Consider the following 16706-nt stretch of genomic DNA (forward strand, 5'->3'; position numbering starts at 1 on the left):
AATGTTTTTCCTTTACCTACAAAGCCCTCAACAATGACTCCCTCTTACATTGCTAATCTCATGTCTTTATACACCCCCCTCATCGTTCTGAATCCAACCTCCAAAAGCTTTAACTGTTCATTGAAAACCCATATTTTCACCAACGCCTACTACAATATCTTTTCTCCTGTCTCTCCTACACTCTGTGTCATACCCCTCTTCCTGCCTTAGCACCCTTCGCACTAGATTGTAAGCTCCAACGAGAGGGACCATCTTTCCCTTCCTGTCTTCTCATCCATTACCCTCATCTACCCCATAGCTCTTTGTGTTATGTTTTACATTTGTTCTGTTTCGCCATTGATTGGAACTTTGCTGTGAACTATAAATAATTACTGATCCAAAAATTTCAATTGCATTATCTGTTTTAGATTTTATAGTGTGCAAATTAAAAATTTACATTAATTGATAAATCATTATTAATATCATTGTTACGCATTAGACATTTTACAACTATTGTACCTTTGGTAATAGATAGGTTTTCATAGTTGTTATATGGTCAAAGACACTATCAAGTATTATTACCAATTTGTAGACTATTTACTAGATTTTAGACTATCCAATTTTTTATTTATTCCGTTATTATGAATTATTTATCCTAAAAGTCAATAATCACTAAAAAAAAAATAAAAAAAAATTGTGTGTATAAAAGAAAGTGAAGCACATTACATAGACTCCTGTATTAAAATCATACTTGCCTACTTTGGCGAAGTTATTTCCGGGAGAGGGGCGTGACTGGAGGGTGGGATGGTGCGGGGCGCGGACAGACGCATCATTTTGCCCTTGCCCCCACGACAAAAATGCCGGGTTGTCGCGGGGGGCAGGGCCAAAATGACGCGATTCACAGCGAATCGTGTCATTTTTGGAAGCCAGTAACGGGATGCGGGAGATTTGCCAGCTCTCCCAGGAGTCCATGAGACTGACCCGAATTTCGGGAGTCTCCCGGACATTCTGGGAGAGTTGGCAAGTATGATTAAAATATATGTATCTGGGGTACCAATATTCATAATGTCACTTTCTTTAACACTAGTTGTCTATTACTTATCCGTTTTTGTTTGTTTGCTTTAGCAAATCTGTAATTTCTATGCTTACTAATGTTATACAACAAACCATTAGTCTAATGTATGCAGATCAACCTCATACCCAATTTTTGGATTGTCTTACAAATGTTTAACTTCTGTGTGTGTGTTATAGAAGATCATATTGTACATATATATAGTAGTTATGTATTTTAGAAGATGAGTGTTATTTTATATTCCCTCTTAGAGTAACGTGTGTGCTTGACATCTAAAAAAAAATAAAAAATTCAGTTACAGCTCCCTCATGTGGATATTGTGATGCTGTACATGTTTATAATATAAAAAGAAAAAGAGGAAAACAGTGTTTTAAAGGATGTACAAGTATGACATAGTTACATACATAATGATTGCTGTAATTTAATGTTTTTTGTACAGTAATACTCTAATGATATCATACTTATGTATTAATATGTTTTTGCTGTGGTATCATTCTAGTATTATTTTGTTTTGTTAAGTGTCACTGTAATAATGCTCAATTTCAATACCAATAGCTGTCTGAGTTTTAGTCTTGAGATAATTGTAGCTAAATTTGTATTCAGAGAAGGAAAGGTGGGTCCAGGAATGAATCAGTGATAATCTACTGAATGGACTCCTTTTTACATAGGACCATAATATATATAAATATATATATCTATTATATAAATGCCTAGTGGCGTGTGTGGGGAAAAAAACCAAGCTGCAGTGCCACCTGCTGGGCAGAGTTATACACTGACCTATATATTTCTTGAAGGAGAAGTGACAGTTGAGAGTGGTTGGTGGTTGCGGGGGTGACAGCGGGGAGTTTTTAACACCTTAAGTAGCTTGATGAAGAATGTGGCGATGAAGATGAAGGATGAGGTGATGGAGAAAAATGATGAGGTGGTGACATGTGGACAAAACCACGTTAAAAAAGGGCTCTTGCATCGGGAAGTAATGCTCTTCCCCTGAGGAGGCCTGGGCTAGGCCCAAATGCATGACAAGAACCTTTTTAACACCTTAAGTAGCTTGATTTGACTAGAATGCATGAGTATCATGCACGGGTTAACTTGTATATATATATATATATATATATATATATATATTATACACAGTAATTCTGCAGCAGGCAGGTCTAAATCTGTATAACTGCATTTATAAATACTCATTGCCAAGGAGCAGATAGATACATATATACATATATAGAATTCATGTTTTAGATTATTAGAATGAGCTTAAAAGTGATTTAAAACAAAAAGTATACAGACAATAGACAGGGTTTGTTTCCACGATAATACAAATAAAATAAACTTGATCATTAGGACATATCCAAGATTATTTAAGTTTATTTAGTTTGTTGAGCAAATCATATAAAAATGATCAGAAAAAGAAGATTCAGTATTCAGCAGTGGAGTATTTATGGTATGCAGATTGTAATGATTTAAGTCTTTTTTTTGAATAATGTAATGTTTCGTTGTTTCTAAATAATAAAACAGTAATAAAACAATACATTTTACATAAGAAAAGAAACATTACTATTGACAACTTGTGAAAGGGAGAAAAAAGGGAAGTACTATAGGAAAAATGGGGAGCATGGAGAATAGAATGACAAGACAGAACAGCATCCACCAATAAAGTCACTATCACCCATAGTTAATACAAATGCTGTCTCACAACTACTGGGTTGATGTGTCAGCAATCAACACATTTTTGTTTCCCTAGTTACACATCTAGGTGGCGCTCTACTTTGTGAATTGTTGAGCCGTGGTTCCCAAACCTAGAAATTTACCAGCACAACCTCTAGACATGTATGTTCATTTGTTTATCTGGAGAGAGTTGCTAATAAGTTTGATCCAATCTGTCATAATTGGTCAGTTTTAGTTTGTCTCGGGCTGAAACTAAAAATGTAACTAAGTAGTTTACAAAATCCTCATCATCATCTTCCTGAACCACAAGAATATGCATTTTGCATCAGGTCTCCAGTGTAGCTAAGGATCTGGTAAAACACGGAATAAGGATCTGGTAAAACACGGAATAAGGACCTGGTAAAACATGGAACATGGTTTATTAATACTTTCCTGCTTGCCCAAGGCCTCCAAATGGCCCACTTTTGTCTGTATAACATCTACCAATCTGCGATCAGACCACATAAATTAATTGGAAATAATTCAATCTTAGAAATGTGTCTGTAAAGAGACCACAAGAAAAACTTGGGGTAGTCCCCAGGCGCCTGTACATAAAAACAATGGTGGTGGATGAATAAATGAGTATTTATTTAAACATAATCACAGTGGTGAAATGGAGGCATGAACTTCCACCTTCTTATACTGCAGTAATATTAAAATAAGCACAATGGACATTCAGCAATCTTGCTGGTATGCATAAAGTTCCAAAAGACAGACAGCAGTCTGTTTGATTCCTTTCTAATAGAAAGTGGTTGCCAAGTCTGAAAGCAATTACAAAATCGCCATGTGTATAAGGCCCAAACAACAATGGGTATTGTAGTCTCATCGACTGTAAATAACAAGTATCCGTCCAAATAGCACAATGTACAGTTAGTAAAGAACAATATAAGTTGGCAAATGCTCCAAAGGTGCTAACAACTCCGGTACACCACACTAGGGATAAGGAACAGTGAGAGGAGTTGACTCAACCCGCTTCTGCAGGATCTAATCCACAGGTGTCCATTCGGGGAAGCCGCTGTGCGAGTCTCCGTCCACGCTGTTAGGCATCCAGCTGCCGAGTGAAAGTTGGTAGTTCGCGCATGCGCATGCGGTTGTAAGTATCCAGTCTGTGTTAGCGTGAAGCCGGCTTGTCAGTGAGAGATGTGAATGCTGTTGGTTATCGGTAAATCCGTTTAGAATAGGTAACCTACGCGTTTCACCCAATGAAGGGCTTCCTCAGGGATGTATGGGATGGAAGGGCAACTTAGCCTCCTTTTATAGTTTTAAAACGGAGTTTGACCAATGAGAGGTCTTTATAGACCAGATGTATTAATAAGTAGGTAGCAGCAAGCCTTACTCAGTATATGTAGGCTAGTAAGGAATCACTAAAAACAATAAAAAATGTTATTTTTGTATCAATATGTAAAAGACCATATAAGGAACCGGGAATGTTACAAGGTGTATAAAAGAATTATTATAGGAGTGATAACATAAATGTGGTCCATGGTGAACCCAAATAATGATTAAAGAAAACTGTTAAGCTCAAAATCAATATTTAAGCCTCGTGGTGCTAAAGTCTTCAATGTATAGATCCATTTACTTTCTTCACATGACATGGATCGGATGAAATCTCCTCCTCTCCATGATCTCTTCACCTTACACCTGCTTGCCACGCAGTATGTAGGTAGGACTGCAAGAGATCTACATACCCGCATTAGCGAGCATCAAAGAAACATTTACAAGGGTTTGGAGACACACAGTGTTTCTAATCACTTTGCACTCCTTCACAACAAGGATGCCTCATTGCTTCGATTTCTAGGCATCTGTAAGGTGAAGAGATCATGGTTGCCCTTCCATCCCATACATCCCTGAGGAAGCCCTTCATTGGGTGAAACGCGTAGGTTACCTATTCTAAACGGATTTACCGATAACCAACAGCATTCACATCTCTCACTGACAAGCCGGCTTCACGCTAACACAGACTGGATACTTACAACCGCATGCGCATGCGCGAACTACCAACTTTCACTCGGCAGCTGGATGCCTAACAGCGTGGACGGAGACTCGCACAGCGGCTTCCCCGAATGGACACCTGTGGATTAGATCCTGCAGAAGCGGGGTGAGTCAACTCCTCTCTCTGTTCCTTATCCCTAGTGTGGTGTAACGGAGTTGTTAGCACCTTTGGAGCATTTGCCCACTTATATTGTTCTTTACTAACTGTACATTGTGCTATTTGGACGGATACTTGTTATTTACAGTCGATGAGACTACAATACCCATTGTTGTTTGGGCCTTATACACATGGCGATTTTGTAATTGCTTTCAGACTTGGCAACCACTTTCTATTGGAAAGGAATCAAACAGACTGCTGTCTGTCTTTTGGAACTTTATGCATACCAGCAAGATTGCTGAATGTCCATTGTGCTTGTTTTAATATTACTGCAGTATAAGAAGGTGGAAGTTCATGCCTCCATTTCACCACTGTGATTATGTTTAAATAAATACTCATTTATTCATCCACCACCATTGTTTTTATGTACAGGCGCCTGGGGACTACCCCAAGTTTTTCTTGTGGTCTCTTTACAGTTCAACCAGGGAGGAGGGGTCCCCCCCGTTTACACTGTCCCCAATTTGGCAGCCATCACCGATTTAAACTGGTGTTTGCGCAGATATTATTTGTTTAGATGTGTGTCTATTTAAAATTACACTATTGAAGTTGTAAAAAATGAAACAAAAAATGGCCACCAGCAATAATATCCAACAACCTCTTAACCAGTGCAGTCATCCAAACAATTGGGTCAGGTAATGGGAGTATATGACTAACTGATCAACTAACTGCACTTATTCTAAGGGCACCCAGCTAGGCACAAATGGTTATATCATTAGCCCAGTGAGTTTGACATTTGGTTATTATTATGGGAATTAGAACTTAAAAACATCCTTAAGGATGTTTTGGGTAAAAGTCAGAAAGGACTTTATTCTCTTCTCCATCTGGGTAAATTCTCAATGCTTTCACTAGAGTGATTGTTTGCCTTCCAATGGATGTTCAGTGAAGGCCACATTTTCATGATCTCATTACATTTCTATAGTAGACTGGTAGTCAGCCGTGTTCACTTAGGTCTCCTCCATCACCCTGTCCCGGTATGACAATGGTGACATTATATTATTAACCATAAAAGCTATCAACAATAATAGTTCATGCTCGAATAAGCTACTAGCATCATGGTCTGTTTTCTGTACCTACAGTATTTTATTATGGTAAACCTAAAGTTCAATACAAAGAAGTGATCGGACCTTTTATGACTTCAGGGCACAATAAGCCAATGAAGATATAAACTATTAGCAGTCATAATACATTTCTTTTTATTTATTCATTAGTTCTGTGGTCAGGCAATTGCCCCTATGTTGCTCTGTGCTGCTTGGCTGGTTTAAGAAGCTCTTATGAGAATATCATAATGACTCTTAAAACCACAAAATCAAGATCATAATGAAAATGTAATTGTCAAGGTGCTGGCTATTCTTTAAAGATAATCTCCATTCATTTATGAACTTTTATAGATGTGGTAATATTTGTATGTGCGGCTTTTTTGGTAAATTTGCCTGTCACCATAATGTATTAAAGTGAGTTAAGCTTTATTGAACAGATGATGTAGATATAACAGGAAGCCGTATCAATAAATGAAGCTCTGATGGATAGACAAGGTTATGTATATTGAATGTGTTAGGCTTTTAGGCACATTAACTTACTGGTAATGCCTTCTTAAATGTCATATTTTAAAAAAATGATTTAAGTTGCAATACACGTGTCTATATTTTTCAAATTGAACTACATTTTTGTCTGTAAATCAGCATAAATATAATAATTGACTCTTACCCTGTGGTTTTACTCATGTCTTTAATAGAAACTAATACAAATTTTTGGTTGCTTTGTTTTTTTCATACGTGGAAGGGGAAAGAGTCGTGAACCTTTAGGATATCTGATACTAAAAACAATGGAGAGATAAAGAAAACGAGTACATGAGGAACGGTTAGATTATGATATGGAAAACAGGAAAATGTAAAATAAAGAGTAACAAGAGAAATGAAGTTTTGTGACGAGGTTAAACTCCCACAAAGCTTAATGTGCCAGGGTGCACTTAGCTCCGGTCTAAGCTAAAAAACTAAGTACAATCTTGTTTATCCGAATAAGTTATTATGTAGCTGAGCCAGTAGTATATTAATTTACAATTTATACAAAATACGTCACTCTTTGGAAAGTCTATAGCTGACAAGAGTATCAGATGTACAATATGTGTTTGGTTCCTTCTCAGATCCCATTTATTTTATGACATCAATGTAATAACAAAAATCAGGTTCTGAGGTAATGCATTGTTAAGTGACACTTTTTATGTCTACGAATGTGAGTATTTTCTAAATAACTATGTCTGTGTTCACTGTCCATATGCTTGTTTTATTTGTGAAACTTTTACTTTGGATTTCATTAGACACATTTCTGATAACATGCTACATAAAATCCCATGTTAATGTTTTATGACCTATAATACTTTATATACTTTATATAATTACACCATTGTAGATGGAGCTTGTATTGTGGCTCATTGTAGTTTTATGAGATTTTTGAGCTATTGACTTACATTGGAATTAGCTGTGAAAAAAAAAATGATGTACTACTTAGCAAGTATATTTAGTCTTATTCAGCACAACGTGGAAAAGTGTTTGTTTGGCATTTATTACACTACTTATGTAGTATAATATATTATGGTGAGATGTGTCTATGCTGCAGGAATAGTAACCGTGATAACTGCTGTTTTTGGACTGTGTCCACCATCATTATCCAGCATACATTAGATATATGGAATATTCAGCATTATATTAGTTACTTATGAGAGTCGCTCTGTGTTCTACTACTAGTTTTTTTAAACTAAACAAAAGGATGATGTTGAAGAGTATAGGACACATGTTCTGAGCACTAAATATGTCAAATAACATAGGATGCACAAATAATTATATGCTCTAATTCATTAATTACTGACCAGAGAAATCCCAATAATTAAAATACCAAATGGTAGATCTCTTTATCTCTTAGTATTCGTTATGATCTGTTTTCAATGGATCATATAAATATATTAAATATAACAGTAACCTTGTGGAGAAGACAAAATTGAGCAAAAGAGACTGACGAGCAACAATGCATTAGGTTCCGCTAAGCTGGTGTGAGGTAGCGTGGCCTGGCCAGATGTCCCATAGAAGACGTGCCATACTTCTCTGGATTTTGATCATGATTTTAGAAAGCAGTGGGGGAACTGGATTTTTCCAATGCTGAGCTATTGCGGCTCTAGTTGCGATAAGTATAATGCCTGGTACATATTGATTGTGGTTGTAGTAGCTGAGGGGGCTAGACCACAGCTTATTTAAATAGGGGCTGTCATCCCAACACAAAATTACATTGTTGTCTTTAAAAAAATAAAATTAGGGTTTGCCAAAGGATTCTTAACCTAAAGGATGGAATACAAATAGCTGCATGGTGTTAATATTATTCCACAATATTTCTAAAATCAGAAACTAGAACCATGTAGCCATCCTGATGCACTGGTGTGGTCTATTTTGTTTGGATTTTCCTTTAAATCTGCTCCGTTCATTTTTGAATGACCAATTCAAACTTAAAAGAATGAAAAAAAATAGTGTGCTATGATGTTTGTGCTACACTTGTGTAAGTAAATAGTAAATATTGTGAGCGATGCTACTATTATTGTGTTTAATCCTTTAGACAGCAACAGTTTCACTGTCATGTTATTTGCCTTATCAGAAGCAAGAATCCCGATCTTTAATAGTCCACATGATCATGAAAACATGTACAGTATATAGATTCCCATTATCAGACTGTGAAAATGTTAACAAATGTGCATTAGGAAATAAGGCGCTGACGATGTCTTAGGTCCATGAGCTATGGATCTTTGACCACGTAAAGTTTAGGTCATAATGTCCCCATCCTAGACCAGGCACAATTAAACATGCCATCACTTAACTCTGTTAAATTAAACTTTGTTACGGAGGTTTACGCGCAAAATGACTCTATAATTGTATTATTGCTTAAGTCCTTCCATAATAGTAACATATTTTCTCCCCCTTAGGTTGGAGGACACACTATGTTACCAATTCGTTGGATGCCTCCCGAGAGTATCATGTATAGAAAATTTACAACCGAAAGTGATGTATGGAGTCTAGGAGTGGTGCTATGGGAAATTTTCACCTATGGAAAACAACCATGGTACCAGCTATCAAATAATGAGGTTTGTGCACACTAATTACTTATCAATACCCATCACTAACAAATAATAAGTTATAATATGTCCATATAACACAGTCCTGTTTCAGATTGTAATCAGTATATTGTTTTGTTGGATATTGTTTTGCAATACAGTGGGTGATATGACTTTTGGTAACGAAGCAGATCTGGGAGTAGCTTGAAAGATGGGGCATATTTAGAATGTTTATTTAGGGTCACACAGTTATTAATTATGCCCCATTAATGGTGCCCGAAATTAATTAGTGTCAATCATTTGGGTTCTGCTTATATCAACAGAGGTGCAAAACAGGCTTCGAAAAGTGGTATAGTCAAAATGATTTTCAGTATTTGCAAGAAGCCAAATTAACTTTATATTAGACACAGTTGAGGAAATATTTTAAAATATAGTAAAAAGGAAATTTGTTGATGTTGGAAAGTCCTTCAGTTTTACTATAATGCATTTCGCTGTTTAGTACAGTACTATACTAACGACAACATTTAGAGACATCAATTCGAATTTTTAGTCATGCAAAATTGCTGCTTACTGAAGACTAATCTCTACATTTTTAATATAAAAATATTGAAAAACAACTATGTACAGATGGGACATGTTACATTTTTACTTATGTTGAGAGCCACCAGCAGTGCAGAGAACACTTCAGATCACTTTGTATTAACCCCGGGCTGATCCTCAGTAGCACTATAGAGTTACAACACGATTAGGGGTTAACAATGCTTTCGAACTACCATGTGACAGACGCACGATCATGCCATTTGCCCACAAGTTGCTCTCTCCATCTGTACATCATAAAGAATAGGAATCTCCTCTGATAATATATTGCTGGTCCACTCTAAGTTTACCATTGGAGTAAACTGGTAGAAAACAGTATTTCAGTTGCAGTATTTTCTAAAGTCCCTGTCCTGCGAATAACAGTAAGCAAAAAAATGTCTATACAGATGGGCTAAATTTCATTGTTCTGCTCATTCTTTGCAAAGGATAAAATGCTAATATACTTATCTGTTCTAGGTGATTGAGTGCATAACTCAAGGACGAGTCTTGCAGCGACCTCGCACCTGTCCGAAGGAAGTCTACGACCTAATGTTGGGCTGCTGGCAGAGGGAGCCTCACATGAGGCTGAACATCAAAGAAATCCACAGCCTCCTTCAGAACTTGTCCAAGGCATCCCCTGTATACCTTGACATTCTCGGCTAGACGGTCATGGTGTTACCTATATGGGCTTGATGAATGAATGTGGTAAACGGCCGCTGAACTCTATGAAATGTGATATAACCTCTGACAGTATTATTTACAAAGATGCTGAGAAGCTATCAAAGGGCAAGCAACACAGACTTCCCCATCTGTACAATACACAGTATTGATATTTGCCATTAATAGGTTGTATCTTTTTATCCTGAGCCTAGATCTTCTTTTACTTCTTCTTTTCCCCTCCAGTCTATGTTTAGTTGTCTCTCACTGTACCTCCTTCTCCATGCTTCTGCCTTTATGTAACTCAGCATACATAGACAAAGGCCTTAAAACTATATCTGTTAATCAGCAGGCGTGCATGTCTGTCCACCACATCTAACAATGCCTTCTTGTATTCCTGCCTTCGATGTGGATGAAAAAAAGGGAAAAAAATATTGTATGACACAAACTTAATGACTTATACTGTACATACCTATAGACTTTCTATTGACTGTGGCTCACCTCTACGTTTTTGGCTACGTGCACTAATGACAAAGAATTTCTGGACATCACGACTAGGTGTGCGGACAAGAGATTGCGGAAGTAAGGAGACATGCTGATGGAGTCAAGTTTAATCATCTACCTAAAACAACCTGAAGAAACACAATCAATTCATTCTATTCTGAAGAGAATAAATTCACCCTGCTTTGTGCGTTCCTAGTCCTTTACCACCATATAGCTCATGGTAGAGAGAAATATGTTGTCTGCTTATAGCAAACTGCCATAGCTGTTTCCATTTTTTTTTTTGCAGTAAAACCAGTAACAGAAGCAAAACCACTTGTCTAAGAGACTGAGATCATCACAATGTGATGTTGAATTTAACTGATAGTGTCCAACAGACAATCTCTCTCATTCACCAGTTTACAAAGCCCTTCTTCTGTACAGCTCAAGCAAGCAAAAGAGTGCACGTGATGAGTGCAGGCCGTGAGCTTGAATACGCTTGGGTTGTTTTGTATGGAGATGGACAGATGTGATTTGGGAAGTTTAACACGTGTATTTTATTGTTGAGAGGTAGCAACCTCAGATGAGTTCTGCTGCTTGTATTCTGTTCTGGTAACAGAGTCAGTAGACAATGTCACAACCAAAAGCAGTCTGGGGTGCAAATTCAACGGTTGATTGACTACCCTGATTTTTTTTTTTCATCTGTGGGCTCTGGATTGAAGTTTATATTTCTCTATATTACACTGTAAAAACAAAATGTGGCAGCCTTTCTTAAATGTATGTGATCTTAAACTGGAAGGCAGCGCATGCTTATATATGTTACCGGCATGATGTGTCCAATGCAAAGATAATGAAAGTTGTTCCCAAAATACATATGCAGTACAGACAAAATTCTGTATCACAGTCACATTTACCATAGTGTAGGAAACTATCCTTGGAGAGAACAGGCAACTCCCTGCTGTAAGGCCATGTAATCCTCTCTGAGGTGCTAAGATGTTGAAGAATGTAGTAGCACAGTAACAGAATCAACCATTTGTATAGGTAAATGTAAATAAATGCAGTATGTTGACTTAAAACTGGTAACTGTAAAATATATTTGAGATTTAAGAAAAAGTATATGAGTATTAGCTTCAGTAATTGAGGCATTAGCAAAGAATTTAATCACATTTTGGGGTCTACTATTGATTGTAACACATCTCTATCAAGGTTTTAAAACACAGTATAAAAGTGAAACAATGATACATGTACATATGTGATTGTGCTGTTGCTTCAGTACATTGTTCCTCAACCCTTTATTTAATATGTATATTTTTTCACACCCGTTTGCAGTAAAAAAAAACCCTCAAGAGTGTGCCTATTTGCTTAGTTGGAACAGGCAGAATTGACTGCTTGTGAAATGAAGAAATCTGTGGACCGTATGTGAATGTTTTACATTCTCGAGCACTTGCCTATAAACACAGTTCTACTGCAATAGCTTAGTTTGTCTCCATATCTAAATCTCAGCTCAGATATTGAGATGTACAGGATACATACATTGGGACGTTAAAAAAAACCTATGCCTTTTAATGCTATATTTCAGTTTTTCTTAATGTAGGTTGAATTAATATGTCTTATTCTTACAAACCATGGGTATTGTTTAATAACATGTCAAGAGCAATGATGTGCCGAAACCCAGGCAACCAATCAGAAATCAACTTTCAGAAGTCCAGTGTTAACAGACTAATGACCACTGATATGTGATTGGTTGCAGTGGGTTAGTGTACATGTGCTCTTGCAATGTTGTATGTAATAAGGCCCATGTGTCTATTAAGTTTTAATGAGCAATGCATCTTGGGGAATGTGTGTCGTTTGAATAATAAAACTGAGATGGTGCATTTATATATTTCTACTTGTTATCACTATTACAGGGTACACTTTGTGTCACGAAGAGTTCATTGGTCCATTGGTCAGAACAGGGGTGGGCATTAGTGATATCATTGGTCCATTGGTCAGAACAGGGGTGGGCATTAGTGATATCATTGGTCCATTGGTCAGAACAGGGGTGGGCATTAGCGATCAAATTGTGGCTGAAACAAACATCAGTCGGTTAAGCATTGAGTATTATGGGAAATGTAGTTTAGCAACATTTGGAGTGCTGAAGATTACACATATCTTAGAAGATTATCTTATTCAATAAAACCATTTTAAAATTGACCAAACTAGCTTTATTAAGAAAATAAAAGTTATCACTCTCATGATCTTTATGCAGTAATGTTAGATTTCTCAGACCTTTCCATCATTACATTCATACTTGAAAGTGGACACACCATCCTAACTCTCTTCTAGGCTATATTTTACAATGCATTTTATCGCAGGTTAATGCACAAGTAAAAATACATATAAACCCAATTGCGTTAATATATGTGTTTAAAATTTGGTTACATGTGTTCAATCTGCTTTTCTTTTAAAATGCATATGTGCCAACCCAGGGAGTTATTTTTTTTTTCAAGCCAAACGCATGTTGGAAACGCTCCTTAAAAACATCTGTGTTCCCAATGTGCTCCCACTTAAATTATCATCAGTTTTTAACCATATTGTGTTCAGGCACTGCAGCGCAATGCAAATTAAACACGCATAAAAACAGATATGTACTGTTGGATTTAGTACAATGAGTTTTATTTTCACATCTGTTTACCTCCGTTTACCCTACACTATAAATAAATGCAACGTTTTAAAGCCTGTATGTACATAGCCTTAAGAGGTTAAAAACTTAACAGCAATCTAACGCCATGTTGTAAAGCTTTTCCTTGTTATTTATCTAATAAGGTTAGACATATGTAGAGTATATTTATCTAAACAATTAGGTACAAAAGACTCTATGTACATTCCTTGACAGTGCCTAATGCAAAAAACAACAACGTTTAAATGGCCCATTTTAAGCTCTATCATTGTTATGTTGTCTTTTCAAGTTGAAACATTCTCTATGGAAGTGCTCAAAATTCCCACCCTGGTCTAGATCTACACAGCTTCTAATCCACACTGCAGAGTGCGCGTTACTAAGATTTTAGATTTATAGCAGAGAGGAGAGGGGGGGGGGGGTAGGGTAATGGTAAAGGGCAGCCAGGATCACGAGGATCACTCATGGTTGCCTGCTGGGTGGAAATAAACTCACTAGCTCCCACAGACCTGTCTTTATCTAAAGACTGACCATGAAAACCGACATTAGCTTTTCTGACCTGAATACAAATAAATGCCATTGTCATTGAGGAGGGGCTGCCAGCTTTATTATTGAACATGAAAATGTTAAATCTACTTTAAGAATCCCTCTGTGCATACTTGGGATATACTGTATATTGTTTCTATAAGCTAAGCAGAGGAAATATAGGGATATGCTTAAAACATGGTAATTTAATGATGCCTGAGTACATGTTGAAGCAGGTTATTAATGCTGTCTTGACACTACATTAAAGAACTAAAAAAAAATGTCAATGCACACAGTTTGTTTCTTTACGCCCGCATTATCTTGTACATTTCTGTCTTTTCCCTGCAAAATGTCCACGTAATAGACAGATCTACAGATGCAGAAAAAGTTATCCCTAAAAGTTCTTTGACCATTGAAAGTTGCATAACCACTAAGGAAATATTTTCCTGAGGTGGTCTTTCCAGCTACAGAACTGGCAAATTAATTTTGTTACCCAACGTTAAAAGGCTGCGGAGGGATTGTAAGTGGGAGGACCAATCACAAGCCGCAATCTTTTAGTTGGTCCTCCCGCTCACACGCCCCTTTCCCCTCCCACTTTTCAGGCTGTGAGAGAACTAGAGGAGCTCCAAGAAAAACAGCTGCATAGCAATATTTTCTAACTCTCTAGAATAGTCTAAGTAAACCAATTTTGAATATTAACATAAATCTTTATATTCTCCAGTCACTACACTTTTGAAAGTTTGTTCATTTTTGCATCATGATACAATGTAACATAAGTATTCCTCAAAAGATATGTATATTTCTAGTGAATGAATGTACTTTTCTCAGTTTATGGGAGTAATAGGCTATTACAACACAATATATACCAAACCCTGTATTCATTAAATTGTGTAGCCAGGTTCAACCACAAACACTCAAATAAATAAACAAACATAAAACAATTACTAATTGCTTCTTACAGAATGTATTTTTATTTCATTTTTAGAATTTGAAACGGTTATTAAATTGAATGGACTCAAAGTGCCCAATGTGTTGAGTAAGTTATTATAATTTAATTTCAGTTATCCTGTCAATTAAAAAATAACTCTAACTCATTCTAACTAATTCTCTTACACCACTATTAGATTTAGATAAACAGTTGCATTGGGATACAATAGAGTATCTTGGAATTAGCTAACGCTAAAGGAGGAAAACATCGTACCAATGAGAGCATCTTTCCAAATTCTATATTTAGGTAGTCCTATTCTTCTCGCTCAGCATCCTTCTATCTGCTGGTATACAGGTCAGATAATATGGATGTGGCAAACAGGTCACATTTGCTGAGTCTCTGCAAACTCCTGTTGGCACATGGGTAATCATACATTTTAAGAAGTGCAATATACTGTATATATGCATATGTACATTTTTAAAGATTAACTTTTGAGTACAATGACAGGATTAGAGTTTTTAGGGTCCTAGGTGAAAATTTTGCTCAAGAGTTCCTCTTATCTTGTGTGTGTTTCATAGTACACGATGTTAGCATTTGCAACACAGCATAGCAAAGAAATTGAAAAGGCATGACAGAGCAACGCAATGTCAATTACTATAACTTAAACAGCATGTGATTAGGTAACTTAGACCAATTGGACTCTTTCATTGTGGTTTCCCCAGGATATAAGGCAAATATGAAGCTTTCCCTTGTTTTTAGCATGTGCGGGATAAGTGATGTGAGGGAAGTTAAATAAGGACTCTACAGACTGTTCAATTAGATATGTGGTGTAGTAAGACTCGGCTCAGCAGCCCATTAGGGACATTTTGAAGGAAATAAAATGCAAATCGCCCAGTGACTCAGCCCAAGATAGCCCACTATAGGACCAACCCGGGGAGCGGATGCCCCCTGCCTCCCAGCCCAGACCACCCCTGAATAATAATGCTATACTGCCATGCTTGAAAGCTGTAATTTTCATCTTCCATAACAGTTGAATTATTTTGGTTACACAGTAAAGTGACTTCTCCCATCAACGGGATCGATTCAGATGTGAAAGCACCACATAAAAAGATGTATCTACCACAGTAGCAGGGGGTGCAGCTGCTGTAGGGGCTGTTACTGGGAAACCCATTGCCTCTGTCAAAGCCTCATGTGCATTTGTGTTTATTCCACCCTTGGGTGGTACATCAGGACCCTTACAAAATGTTGCTATAGGCCGACTAATGTCTTGTTAGGGCTCTGTTCTCAAGCAATGTCTTCAAAGCTGAATCACTGTTGTGTAACAGTGAAGGAACATTTCCCTTCTATCTCATGTAGCTCTATGGGCGAGATTCCACTCTTATGAACGCCGCAGCACAAAATAGTACAAGTCTTACTCTGGATTTACATCTAACTTTAAATTAGTCCGGCTGTTGCTTATTAAAAAGGAAATGAATCAAACACCTGAGAGTTTGGGTTTTTAAAAGGACATCAAAATTGTATATAGTTTAAGCTTATGTTTGAACATAGCCATGGCCTTTAGAAACATGTAGTTGTTATGTATTTTGTGCCGAGAGAATTTTACACAAAAGTCTTTATTGTCGGTGCTGTAGCTATTCTCTCAGTTTCAATGACCTGTCACTTTTTCACCTTACTTCCAAAATGGTTTATATACAAATATCATACTATTTCTGCTGGGAAAGGGTCATAGTGAGTGAATATGGTTTTTAGAGTGATCATTTTACAATACGAGAAAAAATGAGGCACCAAAATATTAACCTGTACTTCACAAAATAGAAGATGTGGGAACAGTGATCATACACGAGGGGGAAGGGGGGAATAAAATGCTAATAGTGCTTTCAATTAGTATCC

At 36.9% G+C, this 16706-nt stretch overlaps 1 protein-coding gene across 3 annotated transcripts in view; it reads left to right on the forward strand.

The window, feature by feature from the left end:
* The window catches only part of NTRK2 (neurotrophic receptor tyrosine kinase 2), a 236592-nt gene extending 222413 nt beyond the window's left edge, over nt 1–14179 (forward strand). For all 3 annotated transcript variants that reach the window (XM_075211060.1, XM_075211062.1, XM_075211061.1), the window contains 2 exons: nt 8866–9024; nt 10048–14179. In XM_075211060.1, the coding sequence (XP_075067161.1) occupies nt 8866–9024; nt 10048–10233 (345 nt within the window). In that variant the 3' untranslated portion in view covers nt 10234–14179. The remainder of the gene's footprint in view (nt 1–8865; nt 9025–10047) is intronic.
* Nucleotides 14180–16706: the final 2527 nt, after the last annotated feature.

This window comes from Mixophyes fleayi, chromosome 1 (assembly GCF_038048845.1).
Source record: "Mixophyes fleayi isolate aMixFle1 chromosome 1, aMixFle1.hap1, whole genome shotgun sequence".
Classification (NCBI taxonomy): domain Eukaryota; kingdom Metazoa; phylum Chordata; class Amphibia; order Anura; family Limnodynastidae; genus Mixophyes; species Mixophyes fleayi.